Raw genomic sequence first — 26,098 nt, forward strand, 5'->3', positions numbered from 1 at the left:
ATCTAAGCCCTTGTCATCAAACCTAAAGAGCCTTCCTGGAAGAGGCAGGCTCCAAGCTGAGACTCAAGAGCAAGTGGGTTACACAGGTGAGGGGAGTCAGGGAGAGCGCAGGCAATGGAAGGACCAGGACTGCCCCCAGCGCTGTGGAAGGTGCCTAGGCCAGCCATGGGGTCCGGAAGCCAGGTGGAGGGCATGCCTCCCAGGAGCAGGCAGGCAGGAGCAGGGAGGGTGGACTAGGGGCGGCCTCCCGGCAGGGCAGGGAACTCAGCATGCACGCACCTGCCCCTTTTCCCACCGGCTCTCACTTCTCCAGGTGACTCTTGCCTTCTGGGCCCACTTCACACTGTGCCTGCTAGAGTCACAGGGTCCTGCTCCTGCCCCACCCCTGCTCACCTCCCCATCCTCCAGCTTGTGTCCTCCTTCCATCACCTCCCTCCCCCTCCTCCAGCTGTCACCTCCACTGGTCTCCGTCTCTCCTGGCCTTCTCCTGGGTGGGGCAGCCACTTCCTCTGGGTTCTAGGCTCCCCTGGCAGGTAGACGTAGCGAGCTGGCCAGTTCACCCCATTACCGAGCCCTCCCTCCTGAACCCTTGGCCCGCCACACTCCCTCACCACGCCCCCACCCCACCCTACCCTACCCTGTGCTTACCCTCAGTCCAGCCCAGGTTGGTGCTCCGGTAGATCTGCAAGCACTGCAGCTCCTTCTTCATGCCCCACCTGCAGTGGCGGCCGTACAGCCAGCTCTCCTGCAGGACCTCCAGGGCTGCCTGGCACTCCTTGTTGGCCCACGTGGTGTTGGGGTCGGGGCCTGCCAGACACTGCCACAGTGTGAGGTAGCAGGAGCTGGAGCTGCATTGGATTCGGCCTCATGTGGCTCATTGGCCTGGACACAGTCCACTGTGGGGCGCCAGCCGCGGAGCTGGCTGCCCTGCAGGAAGGACTGGCCAAAGAGCAGCGTCCTGTGTAGGTGGGGTGGAGGGAAGAGGAGCGCGAATGGGGGCCGCCCCGGTCTGCCACCCAAGACGCAGGCTCGGGGCTGGGGCCCTTCTGGGAACTTCACTCCCGTTTCACACCACAGCACACCAGGACCAACTCAGTGGAGCGGCCCTCCTCACACCCGGGGAGGACTCAGGCTGTCACTCTGCCGTGGCTCCACCAGTGTCTTTTCAGGTTGCCTGTCCATTCCTCCTCAGCACGTGCCCTGGGCCTAGGAGCGCAGCACAACAAGGCAGGAAGGCTGTCACTCAAGGCCACAGACAGTCTGGGACGCCAGGAGTCCGGAGAAGAATGTCATGAGAACAAGGTCGTGGCCTCAGCAGTGAGCCGGGGGCTGCAGGGCTTGCTGGGGTGTGCAGGGGGGATCACAACGAAATCCCGCCCAAGGCTCCCACGAGCCCAGCTCCAGCCGAGGCGCTGCGTTGAGCCTTGGAAGCCGTTCAAAGTCAGGGAACTTCCAAAGCATGTTGGGACCTCACAGAAACCGCAGAGTGCAGCCCCCGCAGTTTACCCCAGGGAAACTGAGGCCCCAAGAAGGTAGATGACAACTCCAGGTGACACACAGAGGCGAAACGCTCCCTCTGGCCCCTAGTCAGTCGTTCTGAGCTGCTGGACTTTGAGAGAAGACTGAAGAGAGGAGCCCAGGAGGGAAGAGCTGCCCTTGCTGGCCTCTGCACCCCCACACCTTCCAGACCAACTTCACACCCAAGGGAGACCTGAAAACTTGCCTTCCAAGGGACAAGTTCCACCCAGTGCCCTCCAGAAGAACATGCTTTAGCGAGCCTGGTGAGCACCTCCACGTCCTCCCCCTGTGCTCTCCTGTCTCTGTCTCTTACACTTCTCTTGCTGATGCTCCCAAGCTCTGTCTCTGTCCCCTTCACCTGTGCTCTGTGAATGGCCTTGTTCTCTCTTCCTGCCTCCCTCTCTCTCCCCCCTCCTCTTTTTTTACCTCTCCTCCTCTGAAACTGTCCCCCCACCCCTCATCGCTCTTTTGTTTTTCTTCCTTCCAAAAGCCAAATGATAAATCGATTGCAAAAGGGAAAGACCCTGCCGGCCGATGGAGCCCGGCTCCTCCAGAAACAGCAACACCCACCCCCCTGCCGCTGCCCTGTGCCCACGGCCACAGTGCCCCAGATGGAGAGGTGGGGAAGAGGACTGGGAGGTGAAGGGCAGGGAGTGGCTCGCCTCATCCTTTCAGAGCCAAGCTCCCCAAATGGTTTCCTCCAGATGTAGACATCTCCCCAGCCTCCCTGTCATCTCCTGAGCCCCTAACTCCAGATCCCGCACCAGGGAAAGCCCACACCATGCCCAGAGCCACGACTGCCATTTCCAAGACCCAAAGAGTGGTTTGGGAGGCTTCTTCCACTCCATCTCGCCCCAAAACATAATAAATCGCAGGCCAGAAGTCCCCTCCTGGAATACCCCAGAATCCCCCCACTCCTAGCCAGAACAGCCTCCTGCCCTCCCCTAGGACGCCCTGCTCAGGGGGCGCTAGTGCAGGGAGACAGGGGCATCTAGAGGTGGAGCACTGAGCAGCAGGCCATCCTTCCTGCCAGCCCCAGGGTTCACTCCTGGTGGCACTGGGCAGGGGGCCCACCCCCAGGAGACCTGAGAAGAGGAACAGGGTGGGCCTGGGGTGGAGCAGGCTTTGGGGGGCCAGAGCAAAAGACATGTCGCCCTCCCACTGAGCACAACTCTACCCCAGACCAGGAAGGCTGGAGGATGTGGCCAGACTAAGACAGACCAGAAAAGAAATCAGCACGGAGCGGGAGGCCCGGCACCGGCTGGAGAAGTGTCCTCCACTCGAGCTGAGGCAACACCTTCCTTTCTCGGCCTCAGCAGACTTCTGTCTCCCTGACTAGGACCCGGGTGCATGTGGGCCCCTCAAGAGCAGCTGAGCCCACATGGCCCAGCCCACACCTGCTGCCCCCACCCAGCCAGCTGGAGCCTCGGGGAGAGCACAGCCCTGGGCCCTCCACTATGCCTGGCGTCCCACTGGGCTTCTCCCCTGCCACCTAGACTGAGGCGAAGGTTGCGCTGTCAGAGGGGGATGGGAACGGGACCTCCTAGCACCCTCGGCCTTCTGTAGGCTCAGAATTGACAGCAGGCTTAAAGGTCAGGGTGTCAGTTACCCAGGGGGTTGGGCAATAAGGACACTCGCTCTGCCTGCTCTACAGCTGATGATCCTGACACAATCTCACACAGCTCCCCTGCCAAAAGTGAGGGCTTCTGCCAACTGGCACATGAGACCAGGGCAGGGACATGGTCTACAAAGGGCCAGGGCATCCTTTCCCTGAAGTGTCCTTGACTCTTCCAGTCCTCCTCGTGACCCCCAGAACAAACCAAGCCCCGCCAGAGGAAGGAATCATGGTGACCTGGAGCCTTTAGCCAAAGATCCTGAGAGTAAAGGGCAGAAGGGATCCTGGTGATGTCTCTCAATCCTAAATCAGGGGAAAACTTGGACCCATCAAGAACAGATGTGGGAGCAGCTTCTACAGACACATGGAGTAGGGGGAATGAGAGACGACACAGTGACAGCTGCCCTCCTGCGTTCAGCATCCCCACCAGAGCCAGAAAGCCAGTTGGGAGTGGGCCCCTGACCACCCCTATCCCCTCCCAGCCACGTACCCCAGCTCCTTCTGTCCCTGGGTCAGCCAACACAGGTCAGGATGGCTGGGCAAGAAAGGCCTCTCTCTCCACCAGTGGTCCTCCACCCCGAGACCCCACTCAGAATCTTGGGAGGAACCAGTGGCATTTCCAACTAGCTCCTTGCCAGGAAAAGGTCCCTTGCGCTGAAGCTTCCTTAACGCCACCTCATCCGTTCCTTTGCACTGGCCTAACCCAGAGCTTCTCAGGCCAGCTCTGTAAAGGGACTTCTCAAGGGAAGGGGAACTGAAGGGCCGTGACCCAAGGAAATGCTTAGCCCACTCCTCCCGTCTTCTCACCCCCTCCTCTCAACACTCAGCCCCCAGGGTCACAGACACAGGAGTGGGGGGGATCTCTGACCATCCCGCCATGCACATCATCTCACACACACACATCCACCATGAGCATGACTCCAATGCCACTTCTGGGAAGGAGAAGAGAGTTAACTCCTCAGCCTTCTCAGCTGGGGAAGCTGCCTGCAGCAGGAGGTGTGGGCCTGGAGGGGGTAAGGGCCCCCACCAGGGCTGCTCTCCTCTTTCCCAGGCCCTCAGAAGGTGCCCAAATCTGGGAGCCCTACAGCCGGGGGCTGTGCAGCAGCTCAGTGGGCAATCTGACTGCTCTGCCTGAAATACGATTTTCTTTTCTTCTTGGCACTGATCTTTCTCAGAGCCAGAAACCTGGGTTTTCAAACCAGCAGTGGGAGAAAAGGGCAGGTTTTATAATAGTCCCTTCAGATCGAGAGCCCACTTGCTAGGGTTGCCAGGAAGGGCTGGGGACCACAGTGGGCCCAGAGCACCTTCCAGCTGCCCCATCAGACTCTCCCACCGCAGAGAGAAGCTGAGGGAGGCTGGACAGTGGAGGCCACACCCCAGGGCAGGGCCTTGTCCCCTGGGGAACTCAGGCCAAGGGTGGGCAGGAAGAGGGAGGGTGCAAGGACAGGGCTCTGGGCCAGACCAGCATAGACACCCATGAATAAATTTCCTATCCCAGGCTGGAGGGTGCTTCTTAGGCCACACACAGCTCCCTGACCAGCTCCTACCTGGAACTCTGGGCCTTCCCAGAGCCCCTCCTGCAGGACAGAAGAGTGTAATCAGGACCCCACTGGGCAGCCTGGCTCTCCACTGGCCACACAGCCAGCCAGAGGGGCTGGAACAGCACCTGCGCTGAAGCAGGTGTGAGTCCCCCCAACACACACACACAGACACAGACACACACACCTTAGTTACCAGGCTCCCTCTGTGGAGCACCCACTCCCTGGCAGGAGCCTTGCCTGGCACTCTGCTTGGCACACAGCCTGGCAAACACCCTCTTTTCCTCGCCTTCCCCCAAGATGCTTTCTCTAGACCCCAGCTTCCCAGGAAGCTGAGATTTCGCATAGTGTACAAGGGATCCAGGGGCTAGGAATTCTGTGTGGGAAAGAAACTGTGGGGTTCAGGGGCCCCAGGCAGCCCCTCCTCCCTGCCCAGGAGGGAGGGGGCTTGCGGCACAAGCAGTGCTCTTTGTTCAGATCCCTTTTCCTCCAGGGCCTCCCACGGTCTTCACCAGAGGAAGCAAACTTTGGCCTCCCTTCCTCCCCGCCGCCCCCCAGAGGTAGGGAACAGCTGCTCGCATCCTCCACGCCGGCACACCCATCTGGCTCGGGTCTGGGTGGGAGGCAGGGCAAAGGGTGGGGAGAAATTTGAAAAGTGCTCCAGGGAGCGGAGCCGCTGGGAGGGGCTCGCGAGTGGGCTGCGGCCAGGCAGGTGGCGGTGACTGCCAGCGCTTCCCCGCAGATGTCCAAGCAGGAGCCCCCAGAGAAACCCACGCCCTCCACCGCCAGCGACCCGGGGAGCCGACGGGAAAGGTGCCACTGGCCGGATTTTCTCTCCGCGCCACTGAGCCTCTCCCTGCCCTTCTCTCTTCCAGATCAAGAGTTGGATGTTTTTTCTTAAGTTGCCGCAATTTAAACCCATTATTTGAGGGAAATGAGCGATATCACGGTGTGTCAGTGATAGAGGGTATGTGTCTGTGCGTGCGTGCAGGGACAGTCTGGAGGTGGCGAGTCCCCTTCCTGATTCCCCTGCGGCTAGGGTCCCTCTGCCCGCGTCCTCGCCGCCGGGCCTGCTGGGCTCCCCAGAGCCGACCTGTCGCCCGCAGCCTCCGGCCCCCGCCCCGCTCGCTGCAAGTCCCCAGCTTCTCGCAGGCGGGGAGCACACCGGCCGCAGGTACTCACCTAAAAAGAAAACAGATGTAGAAGGCCAAGATCACGTTAAATAAATCCCACAGGCTTTTTTGCCTTTCTCCCTTGGGTTAAAAAAACAACAATAATAATAATGGCCAAACAGTAATATTCAACCCCAAATTCAATGCGGAGATTCCAGCTGGTCCACTCGATGCAGATCCCGAGTCCTGCGACTCTCGCCTCTGGCTGGAGGGGGTGGGATGAAAGGAGGGCAGGGGGCGCCCCTCGACGCCCCCCGGCCCAGCACAATCAGGCAGACCCGTAGCTGCGTGTGCATCTGCTTCTGAGGCGACAGCCCGGTCCGAGGTCAGCCCTCCCCTCCGCTCCTCCATCCCGGAAGAAGATGAGTCCCCGCGGGTCGGATCCTTCTGCGCTCCCCAGGAGGGGCGAGGAGGCGGGGGGAGAGGCGACGTGCTAGGGAAGGGCTGGAAGGAAGCGGAGAGGGAGGGGGCAGAATTAACGCAAATAGGAAAGAAATCCACCCCAGGGTGTCGGCGCCCAGGAACGGTCCGGTCAGAGCTAAGAGGCCCGCAGACCGGAGTGGCTTCTTCAGCACCAAAAGGAAGGCAGGATTCAAAAAAGTCTCCCGCCAACCCTAGCTCGGGAATTCCAAATGCCTCTGCCTGCGCGTCTTTTTCCTCCCCCTCCCGCTCCTCTCCGCGCTCGCTCTCTCCAGCTCTCCTCGCTCTCCTCTCCCTCCCCTTCTCCCTGTCGCCCTGCTGCCCTCTCCGCCCGCCCCCTTCCCCTTCGCGGCTCCCTCGCCTGCCCGCCCGGCCTCTCCAGCAGGCGCCCGTCTCTTCCCCGGCGCCCCTCTCTTCCCCGGCGGCTGGCGGCGCGAGCGGCGGAGCCGGGACACTGCAGCAGCCGCGGCGGCGGCGGCGGCGGGAACGCAGGCCAAGGGGAGAGCTCCGCTGCGGGCTCCCTGGGCTTAGCCGCCAGCCCTTCCCCGGACCCGGCTGCTGCCGTGGCCGGAAACTGGCTCCCGGGGCATGGCTTAGCTCAGACCCAGCCAAGCGCCAGCACCCTCCTCCTCCCCACGCTGCGCCCCCACCATGGGGCCGGGCTGCACCCTGCAACCCCCGCTGCCTCTGCCCCTGCCCCCGCGCTCTGGGCCGCCAGAGCGTCTCTAGCCTGGGGAGCTGAGCCGAGGGTGCAGGGAGAGGAGTGGGGGCGCCAGAGCCGTCCTGGGGATGAGAGGGGGCAGAGGGCTAGAAAGACCCCGGCCCGGTGGCCCAGGTCTGGGAGGGGCTGCACCCTCCACGTGCTGGTGCGTCCCTCCGCCTGAGAGCAAAAGCAGATGGAGCGTCCACCCCATGGTGCCGGGGAACACAAGGACCCCCTCTGGCGCCAGCCCGCCATCCCATACACAAGTCCTCTCCACACGGAGCTTGAGATTTTCCCTGCAAGCCCGCGGCGCGTTCGCCCCCCATCCGGCCCAGCCTAGCGGCCCTTGGAGACCCCCCCTTCCCCAGTGGTCTCCCCTCCCCTGGTTCGGGAGAAGGCTGCCGCGCTGGGCACCCCCCTCTCCCCCCCACCGAACCGGTCCTCGGAGGCCAGCGCACCTGCCCAAACAGGGCTGGAGGGATTGGGCAAGGGCTCGCACCCCATTCCGGCGGGACCAGCCTGAGCAAGAGTTAGACCCTGTCTCTACTAAAAACAGAAAAAATTACCGGGGCCTGGTGGCACAGGCCTGTAGTCCCAGCAACTCAGGAAAAATAAAGATAACTACAAAGATTTATTGCCCTGTGGGACATTAATCACCTTTTTTGTAACCTAACAATCTCAGTCTAACACTCTTTTATAAATGCCTGTAGAGTTCAGGTTTCTCAAAATGCTCTTTTACAGATCATTCATTCATGTGTTACTAAATCCTTAGCGTGCCTTTGTTCTATAGTTGCTTAGGAGTCAAAAACTCTGCTTAAGTCTTTTTAACTTTTTGAAAAGAATACTTTAACATAGGGGTTGCACACATCTTGTACGCCTTTTCCTTGTGAATCTCACTGCAAGGTGAAGCAGGAGGGGGTGGGAAGATACAACCTGTAGGCTAGGGTGCATCTCAACATGACAAAGGCACATGTAGCATTAATCACAGTTCCATTCTCTAGGGAGGAAGCTAGACAGTTTCTTTCCTTCCCTCATGGATACCACAAGTGAGCCTCCATCCGGAGGATGTCTGGGCTGTGATGCCCCCCACACTGCTTGTCCAGACCACGAGCTATGGAAGACCTGTCCTCAGGTGAGAGCCCTGCACAGACATGCGGGATGGAAAGGCCGGACAATACCTTGGGTGACTGGAGACACCCTGGGAGATCAAGCAAGCTACAGGCACACTTGCCCAGAAGCACTTCTTGCCCCCACCAAATGCTCCCAAGCAGGCAGCTGCGGGTGGCCTTCATACGTGTAGAGAGGGATCTCAGATCCAAGGGGGAGCACACAAGGGGGGGAGGGCCTTCGCCAAATAGTTTAGGAAAAGAAGTAGTTGAAAGCTCAAGAAACAGTTAAACTGAAACCCACCGATTAGAAAGAATAAAGCTAAGCAGAAGGAATTGTTGAATTAAGCTGATTGCTATCCTTAAAGAGAGGAAGCAAATGCTGTGTCCAACAAAAAGAACCAGCAAGGCGGGTGCAGTGGCTCACACCTATAATCCCAGCACTTTGGGAGGCTGAGGCAGGAGGATCCCTTGAAGCCAAGAATTCGAGACCAGCTTGAGCAACACAGGGAGACCTGGTCTCTACAAAAAATAAAAAAAAATTAGCCAGATGTAGTGGTGAGCACCTGTAGTTCCAGCTACTTGGGAGGCTGAAGCAGGGATCCCTTGAGCCCTGGAGTTCGAGGTTGCAGTGAGCTGCGATTATGTCACTGCACTCCAGCCCAGGCGATGGTGCAAGGCCTCATCTCTATTTTTTTAAAAAAAGGGAATCAATGTAAAACCTAAAATTAAAAACTTTGCTTTTGGTATACTATACTCAGTAAATGGCCCAAAGAACAGAATCGATGCTGTTGTATTGAATTAATAAATAGGAAGATTAGACACAAGGATTTCTCAAAAGTGTATCACTTGTAGACAGAGATGGAAAATATGACAGAAAAGTGAAGATAAACTTACATCCTTGTGCTCACTTAAGCAGCACATATGCTAAAATGAAAACACTACAGAGATGATTAGCACGATGACATATGTCACCCTGAGCAAGGGTGACATACAAATTTTGAAGCATTCCATATTTTTTATTTCAAATTTACAAAGGAAGTAGATTTTAAATGTTTGCATCACAAAATAATGGCAAATATATGATGTGATGAATATGTTAATTAGCTTGACTTAATCATTCCACATTGTGTGCATATATCAAAACATTGTATCCCATAAATATACACAATTTTTATTTATCAATTAAAAACCAAATAAAAATTTAAAATAGATTAAACAAATAAATGAACATGTGTCCTCTATAATCTGGGGACAGGGATTTAATTTCTAATTTTAGGGCTATACTGTCTAAGCCCTCTAAAAGCCAGGACCTCTGAAAGACAATGTCCCTAATGGTGATACGGAGAAAAAACTTCTCCCACAGAGGGTATTTGTAGGGAAATTTCTGGTTTTACCTTTGGCTCTAGTGTGGACTTTGGACAAAAAAATAAAACAAACCTTCCCCAGTGAATTTTGAACCATAAATTAGCACTGGTCAACTTTATAGTGAGTGTGTGGCCCCCAAATTCACAAGCTAATATTTTAAGTAGTCTTTAGTTGGGGGGAGCACCTGGCAGAACCAAACACTCTGCTAGTACTACAAGGATTGATGTATTTCAAATTCACTTCTCTATACTGACACATTCATTTCTAGGAAACGTGCTCATGACAAAAATAAAAACAAAATGCATGAGACAACAAACCACCATAAAGGAGAATCAGCAGAAATAACAAACTATCAAATGAGATCAAAATAAACATAGATATTGATAGTATCTTTAGAATATAAAGTTTATTTTGTATGTTTAAAGAGGTAATAGAATGGAAAGAATAAGCATCTTTTCTATCAAAATGATCAAGTAGAATTGAAAAAGAACAATATCTAGAAGTGAAAATTGAATCACTGATATAAAGAATTCAGTGGATTTTGAAACAGCTGATTAGATATAGGTGAAGAGAGCCTCAGCAAATTAGAAGACAGATCTGAAATAAATAACTATCGCTAACCACAGAGAGAAAAAGAGATGGAAAATATGAAAGACGTTAAGGGACAACAGGGTGAAAAGAGTGACAAAGTCCATGCGTGTGATCTGAGTTCTGAAAGGAATCCTACAGGGGAAGACAAAATACCTGTAATTTATGGGAATTGCCCAGAATTGAAAAGAGTCACCAATCTTTAAATTAAGGAAGACATTCATATCCCTAGTAATAAAGCGAAAAAGAAATCCACATTCACAGCAACACCATATTGGAATTGTAGAACACGAGTATCAAAGAGAAGATGTCAAAAGCAGCCTCAGATAGAAATAACAAACAACAACGAAATGCAGAGACCTGTGAACTCTCAAAGTTCTGAGAGGGATTAATTACCAACCAAGCATCATAGACTTGTCTTTCAAGAATGAAGCGAAATGGGCATTCACAGAAAAATAAAATCTTTAAGAGCATTTAACACCAACACACCTTCACTGAAGAAATGCTAATAAAGAAGTTTATTGAGAAAGGAAAAGCAGAGGGCTGTTATGATTACTTAGAATCTAGTAGCTGGTAAGCCAGTGACACTCCTGAAAATCTAATCACTTATTTGAAACAATAATAAAGCTGTGTGTATACCAACATCTGTGTGTAGTTCGCAGAACTGAAGAAAAGAATACAAGATAGATGTAAGTGAGCAGCTGAAAAATATGAAAAGGGAGTGATCAGAGTTAAAGCATTCTACATCCTTGCAGTATGTTATGGAGGGAGTTAACATTTGCTTAATTTTAGGCTTTGTTAAATTGCTAGGCAGAATGCAGTATAAAACTTCAAGGAGGACACTGAAAGAATAGTACTAGGATGTGTAGATTCCAAACCCATAGAAGGAAAAAAAATGCAGTTGGTGGTGCTGGGGGAATTTCAGTCTATTCAAAAGAAAGCACGAAGAGGGGGAAGAAAAAGCTGGATAAAAACGGACAAATGGAAAGCAGTGGTTCGATCACAGCTCACTGCAACCTCCATCTCCTGGGCTCAAGCGATCCTCCTGTCTCAGCCTCCCAAGTAGCTGGGACTACAGCTGTGCGTCACTGCACATGGCTACAGGCGTGCATCATCACACATGGCTAAGTTTTTGTAGAGATGGTGTCTCTCTATGTTGCCAGAGTGGTCTTCAACTCCTGGCCTCTAGCAAACCTCTTGCCTCCCCCTCCCAAAGCGTTGGGATTACAGGTGTGAGCCACTGCACTATATTTTCTTATCATTGGGCCTTTGTGGTGTTTCCTTGTTGCTTTGTTTTTAATACTTAAATTTGTGCTGTTTCGAACATTTTTTCATAAATGACTTTTTCCCCTTTCAGAATCTTTCCCACATTGGAATTACTGGATCAAAGTGTACAAACTGCCTGAGGCTCTTGCTGCGATTGTGAGACAGCTGTCCAGCACCCTGGGCCCAGGCTGCAACAGAGAGCATGGACTCTATCCCACACCGATGTCTCCTGAGGGCTCCAGCACTTGTGTTTACTTTTGATGGTTGGTAGATGCATCTGGTATAAAAATGGCATTGCTTTGTGCGCCCTTAATGTCAGCTCATTGCACCTTTTTCTAGCTGATGATATATTTGTATTTGGTCCCTTTTCCAGTGGATCCTGGACACTGGACACCGGGCCCTTGCTTTACTCGTTGCAGTACATTTTTATTGGCTGTATTTAATGGCTGCAGCTCTACCCACCCATCTCTGCAGTAATTTCATGCCATCTTCTCCAGGCTACTCTGTCCCTCACTAGACAGTAGGTCCCAGAGGGCAGGTGCTGGGCCTTCGGGCTGTGGCATCCCTGACCGTGGCCCTCAGGGAGGCCTGGCTGGGCCTGCGCTCACCAGGACTAGGTATTGGAGCCACAGCCCTCGGGGCTGAGCCAGGCTGGCTCTGCCACAGTAGGCCTGGGGTTGGCACAGGTGACCATCCTCCATGCAGGCAGCCTCAGGGGCCTTTTGGAAAGTGCCCCGGGTGGAGAGAGGGATGGGATACACCATGAAGGTCAAGGTCCTGGAAGTCTGGAGGCCTGGACAGGCCAGCTGCTCTGCCAGGGAGGGAGCAGTACCCTCTACCTTCCCCTTGGTCAGACAGGGCAGGGGAGAAGGAGATGGATGGTTCTCTCCCGGAATGGATTCCCCAAGACACACGCACTAGTGGGTGGCATTGACTTTTTAATGGACTAAAATGTTTGACTGGGAGATGCCCATCTGGTGAGAAATGTAACTATGACTCTTCACAGAAGATTTCGATGGCAGGGGGAAGAGAGAACAGAGGAACCCAGGTCATCTGAAGGGGTGTGTGCACCTTGGGTCAGGACACAGTGGCTGGGGGCACGGAGGGGAGGCTGCCCCACAGGGAGCTGCACCTGCACGTGGCCCTCCAGCTCGCTGACCCTTCCTCCTCCCACAGGCCTGGGGTACCCTGTCCCTGTGACCTCCTGCTCTAGCACGCTAGCAGGAACCAGCAGTGGGACCTTGAGCAGTTCAGCGCTCAATTGAGTGGGGGTGCAGGTGGGGCTGGAGTGTGGCCATGTCATGGTGAAGGGAAGTTTCCCTCTCAACTACCAGTACGGTTCCAATGGCTCCTGGGCCTTCCCAGGCAGAAGCTGAGTGACATTAGCTAGAGGGGCCTGGCGAGAGTCTCACCGTGGGAAAAGGGATGGGCAGCAGGTCATGGGCTGGACAGAAGTGTGAGGTAGAGATGTCACAGGGCCAGCCAGCTTTACCCAGTTGCAGAGTTTTCGTCCTGGGCATTTCTGGCACCAGAGATGACCTGGCCTGGAAAGGGGGGTGGGCAGTGAAGTAAAGGTTCTTTCCACACCTCTAATATGTGGGCCTGTTGCAAGGCAGGGACTCAGGAAACATGTGGAGTTGGGGGTGTTGCTACCACTGGTTGGCCACAGGCTCTGTGTGCGCCTCCCTCATGATGAGGGCAGATGCCAACAGACCTGGGCTGCTCTCTGAGCTCCTGGCCTGGCCTCAGGATTGTCATGCCTGAAGGGAGGGGACCCAGCTGGAGGCTGCGCTAGTCCTGTGGACGCCTCCCTATGAGACCTACAGGGCTGGGTACTCACGATGGCTGCATGATGAGCTGCTCTGTGGGCTCTGTGCCACCGGCCCTGCCCACCGCCTCCTGCCTATCTGGAATTACATGGTGTCTATGTCAAGCCCTGGGCTCTCTGGGAGGAGGCAGCGAGACAGGAACTGGCAGGTACTGTTTTAGGTGTTGGGCATTCCTGTGTGCGTTGCTGCAGCATTACCTGAGTCAGAAAGGCTCAAAGTTTCAAATTGCCCCATCCAAACAGGATGGAGGCAGGGCAAGTTCCAACCATTAGAGCCAAGATGGTGGAGGAATAGAGGATGTCACCCCAATTCCAGGAAAACAATGGCCCTGCCATGAATATTCCATCCCTTGTTAATTAAGCCATAGCTTAACCAGGAAGGCAACAGGGACCAGGGGAGTGGCTCCCAGCATTGGGAGTCACTTTCCTGTGTCATCAGAGCAGATGGTAGGAGTCTGCCCTGTCAGGTTAGTACTGGATGCTGGAGCCCTGCTGGGTTTGCATCCCAGCTCTGCCACCTGCACACCCCTCCTCATGCTAGAAGGGAATGCTATGCTGGGGAAGGGCGTGTTCCCTGAGCCGACACAGGTGAGGGCTCTGTGGATGGTAGAGCTCCAGTTAATTGTAAGGGGCAATGAAAGTTCTTCGAGAGAAGGAAGGAAAGATCATGGCTAAAAACACAATTTGGGATCTTTGGGCAGCAGCCATTCCCCTCAGTTCCGCTGTGTGGAAACCTGTGTGATACTGAATAAACCACACATTCTGTGACTTGTTCTGCACAACTCACCAGGGCCAGTTACTGCTTCCCTGAGCTTCATGTCACTTCCTCAAATACTCACCAAGCTCCTCCATTGATATGAGCTTGCAGAGATAGCAGTGGCAGACCAAGGAAGCATTTATGCAATGCCGCTTCCCCCTCCAAACGGAAAGGCAGCCCACCTCCTGGCCTGCCCCTGGCCGCCCCTTGGCAGTGGTGGTTGAGTCCAAGCTGGGGCTGACAGTGATGATACCTCTGCCCCAGAATCCCCTGTCTTGGGGTGGGGCAGGTATGGGGAAGGGGAAGGGGATACTCCCCCTCAGATCCTCCTGTCCCACTGACATCCTCCCTCCTTCCCTCCCCTTCCCTTGAAGAAACGTGTTTGATTTGGTCCCAGCCTGTGCACAGGCTCCAGGCAGCCCACAGGCAAGACTGCAGGCCTCTCTTCCTGCCCTGTCCCCCTGCCCTGGAAGAAGCAGCTGGGGGCCTGCCCAGCCCCTGAGCCCACCCTGGAGCAGAAGATTCTCCCACAATCATGTGCTTCCTCCCTGCCTGAGCTGAACTCTGGGGAGTCACCAGACACAGGTGGGGTGTTGTCTCTCGGGTAGGCTTCCCCTTGGCCTGGCATCCCCAACCTCCTGACTTTAGGATCCCTCCCACTTCCAGGCCCTCTGAGAATAGAGTCTGTTCTGGGAACACTTACAGAGATGCTGCCAGGACCGCATGGCTGTGGTATCCTGGAGGTGCCCCTCTCAGGGAGGTGGTGATCAGAGGGGCAAGGTGCACAGGCCACAGCCAGCCTTGGCAGCAGGTTCCCACAGAGGAGCAGAGAGCTGAGGTTGATGTCCACAGCTTTCCCAGGGAAGAGCCCTGACACACAGGGCCGCCATTTCTCCAAGGCCAGAGCCATCCACTGTCCCCCAGCGTCCCTCAGGATGTGAGGGCAGAATCCCAGCTTGTGAGCTGGCAACAGGTCCTGGGGCAGGCTGAGGGGGTAGCCTTGGCTGGGAAGTGTGGGGCAAGAGATTCTAAAAGCAGGCTGATGGTGCTTCTCTTTATTTTTATTTATTTATTTTTTAACTTTTATTTTACTTTATTTATTTTTTTTAATTCAGGATATTATGGGGGTACAAATATTGTAGTTACATGAAGTGCGTTTGCCTCACTCAAGCCAGGGCCACAAGCACACTCGAATGTTTATAGCAGCACAATTTACAATTGCGAAGATGTGGAAACAACCCAAATGCCCATCAATACATGGGTGCTTCTTTTTAAAGTTGCTCTTCCACTTTGCTTATGTTTTCCTGTTGGTGCTCTCTCTCATTCTCTCTCTGTCTGTATCTTATTGGTTTGTAAGGGCTTTTTGTATAAAAGGAAGTAAGTAGACAGCTGCTTGGCCTGTGGTTCATGCTGCACATATGACCCTACTATGCTGTTTGTCTTTAACCTTGTTCATGATGTCCGAGAAGGGAAGAAGCTCAGAATACTGTTCAAATCCCACAGTCTCTTCCAGATCGGGGCTTGGTCTCAGCCAGCCTGGGGCTCCAGGACCTGCCCCTGGAGCGCTGAGGCCCAGCACTGTGTCAGGTCCCCACACTCAGGAGGCATCTGGGGAGCTGTCGTCCTGGCTTTGTCCATGGGGAAAGGGAGCTCACAGAGGTTGCTGTGGGAGCCACTGCAAGCCGTGGGCACAGCGGGATCGTGTTGTGAGGCTCCAGGATGCTGGGCTCTGCCTGGTGGCCCCCCAGCACCAACCCCCTGGCTGTCATAGGCACGTGTGCCCTGCAGCCTCCTCCAGTCCCCACACTCCCTCCCACGCCTGTCCTCCTGGGACCTTCAGCACCCCCAGTGACCTCTCTGACCCTTCACAGTGTGAGACCTGCCTCTCAGGGCGGGCCTGATTCCCAGGCATCTCAGCCCAAGACGAATGCACCTCTGAAGGGCTGGTACCTGGAGAGTGGCACCCCTGCCACCTGCCCCATCCACCGTGGCCTCTGCTAGGGAACTGTCTCCAGGGAGTGGCTGAGGAGTTGATGTGCTCCATGACACTGGTCTGACCCCCTCTTTGCCTCCTTTGATCCCCTCTTCTCTCTGGAACGGGGATGAAGTGGGGGACCAAGTTCCCCCGCACCATGGTCACCTACAGAAACAGCTAGCTGGAGGACTGTCTGTCCCCAAGCCTGGGCTCTGCCCACAGTAAGAAGGCCAAGCATGTGACTGTTACTGAGGCCAAGTCGCCATGTGTTCATCGTGCACCTGCTGGAGCCCAGCACTGGGCACCGAAGGACCTACAGAGAGAGGAGTGCCCCGTCTGCCCTTGACCTGACACAGTGCCCGGCCTCAGTGCTCCAGGGACAGGTCTTAAAGCCCCAGGCTGGCTGAGACCAAGGCCCGATCTGGAGGCAGCCGCCCTCCCCAAACCCCAAGGGGGCTGGAGACTTGGAGGAGCCTCACCTGGGCCAGGGTCTGACTCTCTGAGGGACAGAGGGGAGGACTCTGGAGGGATGGCAGGTGCTTACCCAGGTGTGCGCGCTGCGTGTGGCTGTGTCAGCCCAGCCTGAGTGCAGGCCCTGACTGCTGGGCGCAGGGCACAGTCTGTGGCTTCCTCCTGGCCTGGGCGGGGGCTGAATGTGCCAGCCAGGCACAGGAGGGGGCGGGTAGCTCTGTTGAGCAGAAGTGTCCTGCAGGCCATGGCAGACAAAAAACGAAAAACGGAGGAAAAAAACGTCCCTCTCTCAAAAGAAGCAGCAAAAAGAAAAGCGGCAAATGCTCCCCAGGCCCTGGCCACACCTGACTCTCAGTGGTCCTGGGAGTGCAGGAGCCGCCACCACCCCCAGTGGCCAGGAAGGGGCCTGAGGGGCAGCGCAGGGCCTTCCCCTGCTCAGGGGCTGGTGGCTCTGCTGCCAGCTCTGCGCTCAATACTATGGCCTTTGGGGAGTTCCTGCTGCCCCAGTGAGCACAGCCCAGGGGTGGCTGTGCTGGGGAGACCCCAGCGTCCCAAGCTGCCATCTTCCTCTCCACAAAATGGGGATCATAACGACACCTCCTCCCAGGCTTGCTGCCAGGACTGCAAATGACGTAGCCCGGTGTGCCAGGGCTCCACACAGTGCTGGGCACTCGGCAAGCCTCCGCGTGTGCCAGTCTCACTCCATCGCACAGGGAGAAGGCGGCTTCAGGCTGCCCACCTCGCACCAGGTCTGCATCCACTCGCCCCGCCGGCCTGCTTTTGCCCCTGGCTCCGCTGTGCCTGGGCAAACTGCCTGCCGGCAGAGCACAGGCAAACTTGACAGAAGCAGCTGGAGGGAGACAGGACAGTTACTCAGGCTTCAAACCTACGGATTGTGACGTGCTATGCTTTGTAGAATAATGAAATCAGTGTTTTCCAGCAAAAACTGGCATAGGTAATACAAATCTAACAATGCTAAAATACACATGCACATATGTATGTATGAACACACATATATTCGTAACTGAAGTTTAGTTGTTAGGCACTGAGCATACAGTCATATTTTTCTACCTTCTCTTTTACACATCTTTGAAACAGGTAATGTTTAAGGACATTTTTCATTATTTTGAATAATTCAAATATAATTTTTAAACAGGGAAAGTGAATGCAGTTATTTATCACTACTCTATTTTGCATATGATTGTTAATAAGCAACAGGTTGTCTAGACTTTTCGGCATATTAGATGTTCAAGTGGGTGAGGGGTAGTTGTTTATTTTTTTTGAACATCATATTTACCATAATAGATGCAGCTGTTGCAAGTTGCATATGTAAATTATTTTAAACATATATCTTTTTTGATAATAGATTTTAAATAAATTTGTGTCATATTAGAAAGAATATTTTGAAGTAAAGTTGCTTTTTAATTTGTATTCTATGAACACCTAAATATTACTTTCAAGAATTTCAAAAGTTACAAGGATATTCATATTTTACTTATAAGTGGTTTAGATTTAATAATACAGAAGTTTCTTTGCACCATTAAATTAAACATTTTAATACTATTTTATTTTTACAGATTTTCCTCAAAACATTATATTGGCTATTTGAAAGAGTTAAGGTTTACACTCGTGCAACAAAAATACACAAGTATTTTTGGGGGGCACAGGGCAAATCTCTGAGATCTACATCTTGTGCTCCGAAGAATGGATATGAGGTCTCTGTGTCAAGCCTCCTGGTGTGGGTCTTTGTCAGAGCTCTCTATAAAAGGTCTCTCACTGTGGGTCTTTGACAGAGGTATCTGTGGGGTCTCTCAGTGAGGGTCTCTATCAGATGTTACTGTGGAGGTCTTTGTGATGTGTCTCTGTCAGAGAGCTCTGTGGAAGGTCTCAGGGTAGATCTGCGTCAGAAGTTTCTCTGGGAATTTCTTATTATGGGTCTCTGATAGAGGTTTCTGTGGGAGACTGTGTCAGAGGTCTCTGTGTAGGTCTCTGTTAGAGCACACTATGTGTCTCTCTGTCAGAGGTCTTTGGAGATCCCTGTGGGGGTCTCAGTCGGAGGTCTCTGTCAGAGATCTAAGTGGAGGTGTCTCAGTGCAGGTTTCTGTCAGAGATCTAAGTGGAGGTGTCTCAGTGTGGGTCTCTATCAGAAATCTCAGTATGGGTCTCTATCAGAAATCTCAGTGTGGATCTCTGTTAGAGATCTCTGTGGGGCTCTCTGTCAGAGGTCCTGTGGGAGTCTCTTGGGGGGCAACTGTGTCAGAGATCTCTGTGGTATTCAGTGAGGGTCTCTCTCAGAGGTCACTAATGGGCTCTGTCAATATTTCTCTCTGTCAGAGGTCCCTGTGGAGTTATCTGTCAGAGGCCCTTCTGGGGGACTAGTAAGCAGTCCCTGTGGTGGTCTCTGTCAGAGGTCTCTGTGGGGGTCTCTGAGGTCACTGCTCAGCCCCGGTCTTCCTGGGGTCCTAGGCCCCCCTCACTGCTGGGCGCCCTGGAGACTGCCCCATCCCTGGCCGAGGCAGGACCAGCTCCAAGAGCAGCCTGGGAGCCGGCCCTGCTCCACCAGCTTTCACTCCCCACCCCCAGCAGCCCTGGGCCACGTGTCTGTAACGGTCATCAGGCTGTGATTCCACAGGTACCAAGAACTGGCTTTTCTGCTGGTCAACCAATTGTCCTCTCTGGAATTCCAGAGGTGATGGTATAGGCTGGTCACATATGCAGGGGGAAAAGCCACCTTCCTGCAACAGCTTTGCGCCCCCTGGTCCAGCCCCTCACCATGGGGCCGCTGCCCAATCACCTTGGCCTACAGGTGCACTGGGTGGTCGCCGCTTAGGGTGTGTATGCACTCTGCTGCCTTCCTGGCTCCCACCGCTCCGATTCTTCTTCTCCCACACCCGCCCTCATCCTCCATGTGCCACCACCAGATGGCTCCTGTGTATGCAGTCACACTAGAGGAGAAGGTGGGTGGTCTTGGAGTGTGGATGTGACCCTGGCACCTCCTTCTGTATCCAGTCACTCTGGTCCTGTCTCGGCCACAGCTCTCAAAGGGAGGAAGGATCAGGCCAGGAGGGGCATGCTCCTGTCACCAAGGCGGAGCCCAGAGGGGCTGGCAGAGCCCATTTCTACTGGCAGGGAGGGACTGCAAAGGGTCCTCTGATCCCCATCATAAGAGCCATGGGGGCCAGATCTCTCCGCTGAACCCAAAGCCAGCACCCCCAGTCCCAAAACTTCCCAGCCCACTTCAGAGCCTGTGAATCCCCACATTCCTGGAGCCTGAGGGGTACTTCTTCCATAAGTTTCACAAAGCTCCCAGCAGAGGGAAAGTGGAGAAAGACAGGGTGAGCCAGGTCCTGGGGTGGGGTCTCCATAGGGTTTGCCAGTCCTGCCAGTCCCGAAAAGCTCTTTTTAATGATTGGGTTATGAAAACAAGGTGCAGTGAGTGACCCCGGGGTGAGGGTGGGTCTGCAAGCACCTGTCAGCCTCCTCCATGCCCCTCCCTTCTAGAAGCTGCACTAAGGGAGAGTGGACTCTGACCCCCTCCCTGTGTCCCAGCACCTTACAGATAGAAGCCACCTCCTCTGATGACAAAAAACCCATCTATTGGGAAGCAATAGAAACCAGAGGATGTGCTAACATGAGAACAGGTTTTCTCTGCATGTATCCAGTTTATTATGGGACACATAGCTCTCCTGGATGCTGGGGAACAGAAATTGTAGATCATTGGGAGATTTTACTGGTCCCCAGAGATCCTGAACTCATGTGCACATCAACAGTTTTGGAGTTGGGTGAGGGGGCAGGGAGAAAACCAGTCAGGGTGAGGACTGACTTTCCTGTTAACACCTTCTCTCTTGGACCTTCCCAAGGAGGTTTCTCCCAGGAAATTGGCAGCCTTGACTATGGAGTTGTCCTCAAATTCACGGATGTCCACGGAGAGAAGGGTGGAGAGTGCAAGGGGTGGGGGTTGAGCCTTGAGATTTATGGGCTCCAGGGACTGGAGGTTTGAACGCCACCTGTGCCTCACCCGAAACCGTATAATGTGTACTTCTAGCATCTGTTGAGTACAGGGATGGAGGAAGGAAAGCCCCCGGGAGGCGCCCACATAGCATTTCTGACCCCTCTGGGGTGCCAGGTTTCTGGGTTTTGTGCGGGTGTCAGACTCGGCAACGGCACGGCTGGCAGTAAGCCAGGACTGCCGCGCACGCACAGGGACCATGCCCTCGCCGATCTCCCCAGGCTTCCGCTCCAAGTGAGATTTCAGAGTTTTTTCAAGCTGCTGCTTCTCTGGGCCCCTTGGTAAGTAATTTCCTGATTTATACCCCTGGGGCCCAGTCAAGTCACCATCTTCCTCCTCCTTCTCCTCCAGAAGCTTCACGGAGGTATTGCTGGAACCCGTGCATGGATCTTCTGGGACCCTCTCCAGATCTTGCCCTAGATGTCCACTTGGATTCTTGTCTTCTCTGACACCTAGGGAGCCGTTCCAAGAGAATCTTCCAGAGTGCCTGGACCCCATCTTCTGTTCATCCTTGCTGCTTTCACCTGCAGACTCAGGAGGCTGGGAGGGTAGGGAGGCCCCATGCTTGTCTTCTGCCCCACACGGACCGCTCCCTGGGAATTCGCCCTGAGGACCGGACAGCTGCTCTGGTTTTTCTTGCATGTTCCAGAAGGGGCGTGGGGTTGTGGTGTCTTGCTCCTCGCCCAGTGACTTTATCATATTCCCCAGAGAACCCCAAGGGTAATCTGGGCTAATTTGTTTCAGAAATGACCCTTCCTTTTCTTTCTCCTTCCCCAGCTTCAATGCTGCTCGCTTGGTGATGAATATTTCCAGGAGCTTCCAGCCATCAGGGTTGAGGAAAGTGGGGCCACCAGCCTCCATCTGCCTGTATGTGGGGTTTCCCCAGAACCAAGCCTCTGGTGGATGGTGGAGAAGAGGCTCTTGCTGGGATTTGCAGTGTGGCAAGGTGGGGGAGAACAGGCCCTTGGCCACCGCCCACCACCGGGAAAGGAACAAAATGATGCATTCAAGGCCTGAGATGGCCCACACGGGAGGCACATAACAAGAGTAACCTGTAGGTGAGCTCTCTGGGATGGTGCCTGGGGGGACTCTCTTCAAGTCAGATTGGTCTCCTTGAGGTTGTACTGACAAGGTGGAAGCCACAGGCGGAGGGTGCTTGGTCAGGGGAGTCGGGGAAGCCAATGGGGACGAGGTGGCAGGAGAAGCATCTTCCACACGCTCCCCACGTGGCTGGTGGGCTCTGGCAGGCACTGGTTGGCACTCCTCCCCCGGGGGGACTGGACATGAGAGCTTCCCCAGGTGGCTGCAGGAGACAGGAGGCACAAGCTATAGCAGGAGTGGGTAGGCCAGGGGGCAAGGCAGGGGTGGGCACCTGCGGCCCACGGCTCCTCCTCTGTCCCAACACTGACTTCACAAAGCTCTGCTTCTCCCCAGCCCAGGGCTCTAGTCACATCCTGTCCCTATCCCGTGGTCTCCCTCTCTCAGGTTGGCCCCAGGCCCTGGGGTGGCATCCCAGACCCTAATAGGAAGGATGACAGGGAGAGAAGGGGAGAGTTCCTCACCTCTGCAGAAGCAAAGTCAGGTCCCGAGCCCCCTCCAGTTCCCTCAGGCAATCTCTGCAAGCTGGAAATTAGGGGCTGGGTTACAGGGCAAGGGAGGGGCCTGGGGATCTTGCAAGAGGCTGAATGTCTCTCTAGGGCAGACCTTGGGGTTTAGGCCCTGGAGCACACACATCAGTGTCCAAGGCCATGTGACCCCAGCAGTGACAACAGGAAGTGCGGTGAGCAGTGCTTTATCACGTACACACTGCTCCCACATCCATCCTCAGGGTCCTCACACCCTCCCTGTGGGAGAGAACACTGGGGTTGCCTCGAAGAGGAGCCAGCCTTAGCCAGGTCAAGCAGCTGTCCACAGTTGGGCCTGGAGGCCCCACCTCCACATCCAGGTTGTTATGTGTCCCCTTCCCCCTCCACGTCCTCCTGGGCAGTGCCCCTTCCTGGCCCACCTGGCCTCCTTCCAAGCATGGGATCTGAGAAGTATCTTGGGTTCTGATCTCCTTCCCAGGAGCCCCCGCACCAGTCCAGGCCACTGCAGCTGACCTCCTCAGAGACTCGTCCCTCAGAGACAATGAAGCTAAGCCCCCCTCCGGTGATCCAGGCAGAGTGGCAGAGCCTTACCTTTTAGAGCACTACTGTTGTTCTTGCTCTTGGGTCTTCCCATCATCCCCACTGGATGCTGAGAGACAAGAAAGATCAAGGGACTGGACCAGTCCTCACCCATACCCAGACAGGCCGCGGACGTTCAGTGCTCGTGGAGGACGTGACCTTCTGCATCTGGCTAATGGACCCCTGTCTTCTTTTCTTTCCTTTTACTCATTTGTCAAGTGGAAAAATGCAAAGAGGGATTTTCTATGGGAGAACTATGGGTTTCCTCTGTCACTGTTCTTATGAACTAAATATAAATCTTAAGCCCCCCAACCAACTGAATGGACCCCCTCTGGGCCAAGGGGACCCCAGAAAAACCTTAAAACTGAGTTGGTGGCCAAGAGGAGAAGGGAAGTCAGATACCCTTCCTCATGCCCCTCCCTTCTGGAATTAGTCATTGTAACAGTAAGATACTAAATCATTACCAGTCCTAAGGCCATGCAAGACAAAGGTCACACCACACCTGCTGGCCGTCAATTTACTCAAGAGATCACTTGAGTCAGGTATATATCCCTGGCTTGTCTCTGATTAACAGACTTGCTTATCTTAACTTGAAACATTTCAAGGCTTTAGACAAGCTTCATTTCTTTAACCAATTACAAATCAAAGAATCTTCGAACCCACCTATAATCTGTGAACCCCCACTTTGAGATGTCCTGCTTTTTGGGGCCAAACCAATGTATGCCTTCCATGTATTGATTTATGATTTTACATGTAATTCCTGTCTCCATGAATGTATAAAACCAAACTCTAACCTGGTCACCTTGGGCACATTTTCTCAGAACCTCTTGAGGCCATGTGCTCTGGACCATGGTCATATACATTTAACTCAGAATAAACCTCTTCAAATTGTTTTACAGAGTTTGTGTTCTTTCCCCGTTAACACTCTGCTCAAGAAATTCACTGACTCAGACCTACAGGCACCTCTGAGCTCTCAGGATTCTGCTTCCTGAGGAGGCCAGAGGCCACTCCAGCCTCTGATGGGAGGCTCTCAGGGGCTCGGCACAGCCCTCAGATCACCCCACACAGAGGAAAGGCTGGGCGAAGGCACCAGCCATGGGAAGGCGACTGATGAGCAATGAAACCAGGCCCAGGGTCGCCCTGTCACACAGGTCTCAACTCTCTCATAGTCCAGTCCTGGCCGCTGAGTCCCAGCATTTGATTTTGCCCTGATGCTTCCTGTACCCACACAAGGTGTCTGAGAGCTTCAGTTAGAAATCCTCTGCCACTCTAACCCTGCCCTGCCCTGCCTGGGCCCAGAAAAATGAGGAGATTCCCATCTCAGGAGTCTCTAGTGTATGTGGAAAAGTGTAAATAATAGCAGAAAGAAAGAGAGAATCATTCTCTGTTGGATCTGGGCCAAGGGTTCCTTACCTTCCTGATGCTTCTTTTCTGCCCAGGCCGTGGTGAGGATGGATCACTCTGCCAAAAGAGTATGAACAGGAAGAAGAGCCCCATTCCACAAATAAAGACCAGGAAGATATTTAACACCCAGTTAGTGCATCTGGTGCCCATCCATGGGGGACTAATGCTTTTCAGAGGCATGAGATTAGTCTCCATCTTCTGAATCACACTGTTGCCCTAGAGCAGCTGAGCACTGGGAGTTTCCCTTGGGCCTCTTGACCAGGGCCCAGACCTGCATCACAGAGCTGTGGCCCCTCATCACAAAGGGCTCCTGAGGGTGGGGGGATGATGAGAGGAGAAGGCTGAACCACAGCCCCCCCACTACCACCCTCCCCTGCAGATCCCTCCACCCCCTGGGCCTTCTGGATCCTCCTTCAGGCTCCACCCTCTCATCCTGTCAGAGATAGACCTCAGTCAATGTTCTATTCTTTCCCCCCAAAACCCAGACATTACCTGATTCCTTTAATCCCCTGGAGATCTTGGCTTGGGCCCTCCAATTTCATAGCCTTTGAAAGTCTGAAATTCTCCCAGGAATTGTGCTTATGTTCTAGGGATTCTTACTCTGAAAATCTCCTCTCTCCTCATAATTTTCCCACATAATAGGTTTTCTATTCTCATTGATTCAGAAGTAGAACTGAACTTTAGTTTATACTTATTTAATTTGTGAAATTTGAATATTTTAGTTGTCATTGTTCATATTAACATTTGCTATCTTTACTCATGTTCTGACACAAAAATTCAAACTAGTGGTTTGCTACTTAAAATTCATAAAACTAAGTTAATAAAAATATAAATAAACTCCTAAATGATTTTTCTTTAGTAAATAACAATTCTGAGTTACAAAAGCCACACAAAGACTTACAGAACTTGCTGTAACACACATTCCCACACACACATATTTGACAAACTAATTCATTATTTTCAAATCCAAGAATTAAGCATTTCCTCCTTTTGTTTAAATCTACACTTTGTTTAGAACCAAAATGGAACCCAAATAGCCAAAGAAATCTTGAGCAAAAATAACAAATCTGGAGGCATCACATCACCAGACTTCAAATTTTTCTCCAAGGTTACAGTAACCCAAACAGCATACTATTGGTACAAAAATAGAGACATAGACCAATGGAACAGAACAGAGAATGCAGATATAAAACCATTTACCTACAACCAAGTGATCTTCGACAAAGCAGACAACACATACACTGGGGAAAGGAAGCCCTATTCAATAAATGGTGCTGGGAAAATTGGATAGTCACATGCAGGAGAATGAAACAGAACCTCTATCTCTAACCATTTATAAAAATTAATTCAAGATGGATAAAAGACTTAAATGTAAGGCATAAAACCATAAAAATCTTTCAAATACTGTCTCGATCCCATTTTTTCTTACTCTGCCCAAAATACAGTCCCAATTCTCTAGAGTATTGGAACATATGTGCAACACACATGAACCAGGAATGGGTTTGCATGACCTGAAGTACTGCTCTTTAAGGTGGAGAGTAGGGTTGGAAAACTGAAGCTTGGGTTTGAATCTAGTCTTAATATCTCCAATGTCTTCTACACGTATTCTTCCCTTCAGAGTGTGCCCTGCCTTTCACCTCCTGTCCCCTGCAGACCCATGGAACCCCAAGTATGTCCTGTAACTCACAGAGAGGGTGCTTTGAGATGTATAGGAAATTCCCTCCTAACACCATTAGACATCCCTTTGGCAGCAGGAACTCGGGATCAGAGATTGCACTTTTTAATCCTCACGCAAAAAATATTTATGTCACATAAAATTACATAATTACATATGTAATTACATTACATAAAATGCTTAAAATACAGCCTTGAAAATAATATATATTCTCTGTTGGTCATAAGTTTTATAAGCTTTGATGGGAGTGAGGCCATTAGAGTTTACTGGGCTAGATTGTCTTGCCATGAAGGTACATGTTCAAGGCCACAGCTTCTGAAGCTACTGTTGCTTTTCTCTGTGTACAGTCTCTTGACCCTTTATGATATTGTCACTAGAGAGGCATGACAGTCCCCAGTGTGGTCAACTAGGTTAACTGGGGAGCATGGAAGACCCGATGAGGACCACTGGGATCATCGGGAAGCACAGTGAGTCCTAAGTTCTACTTCATTTGCAGTTGATGGAAGACTGAGACGTGGGT

The 26,098-nt window shown here is 53.0% G+C and overlaps 1 protein-coding gene across 1 annotated transcript; it reads right to left on the reverse strand.

The window, feature by feature from the left end:
* Positions 1–648: 648 nt before the first annotated feature.
* LOC105826461 (spermatogenesis-associated protein 31E1-like) lies at positions 649–24,098 on the reverse strand (the record flags this gene model as incomplete). Its single annotated transcript, XM_012664448.1, has 6 exons — positions 23,913–24,098; positions 22,512–22,569; positions 21,897–21,957; positions 20,149–21,637; positions 17,027–17,175; positions 649–848 (listed from the first exon to the last, which is right to left on the reverse strand). Coding segments are annotated over exons 1-6 (2,143 nt in total), but the record flags the coding sequence as incomplete, so codon positions are not given.
* Positions 24,099–26,098: the final 2,000 nt, after the last annotated feature.

The sequence above is a fragment of the Propithecus coquereli genome, unplaced genomic scaffold (genome assembly GCF_000956105.1).
Source record: "Propithecus coquereli isolate 6110/MARCELLA unplaced genomic scaffold, Pcoq_1.0 Scaffold890, whole genome shotgun sequence".
Taxonomy (NCBI): Eukaryota; Metazoa; Chordata; class Mammalia; order Primates; family Indriidae; genus Propithecus; species Propithecus coquereli.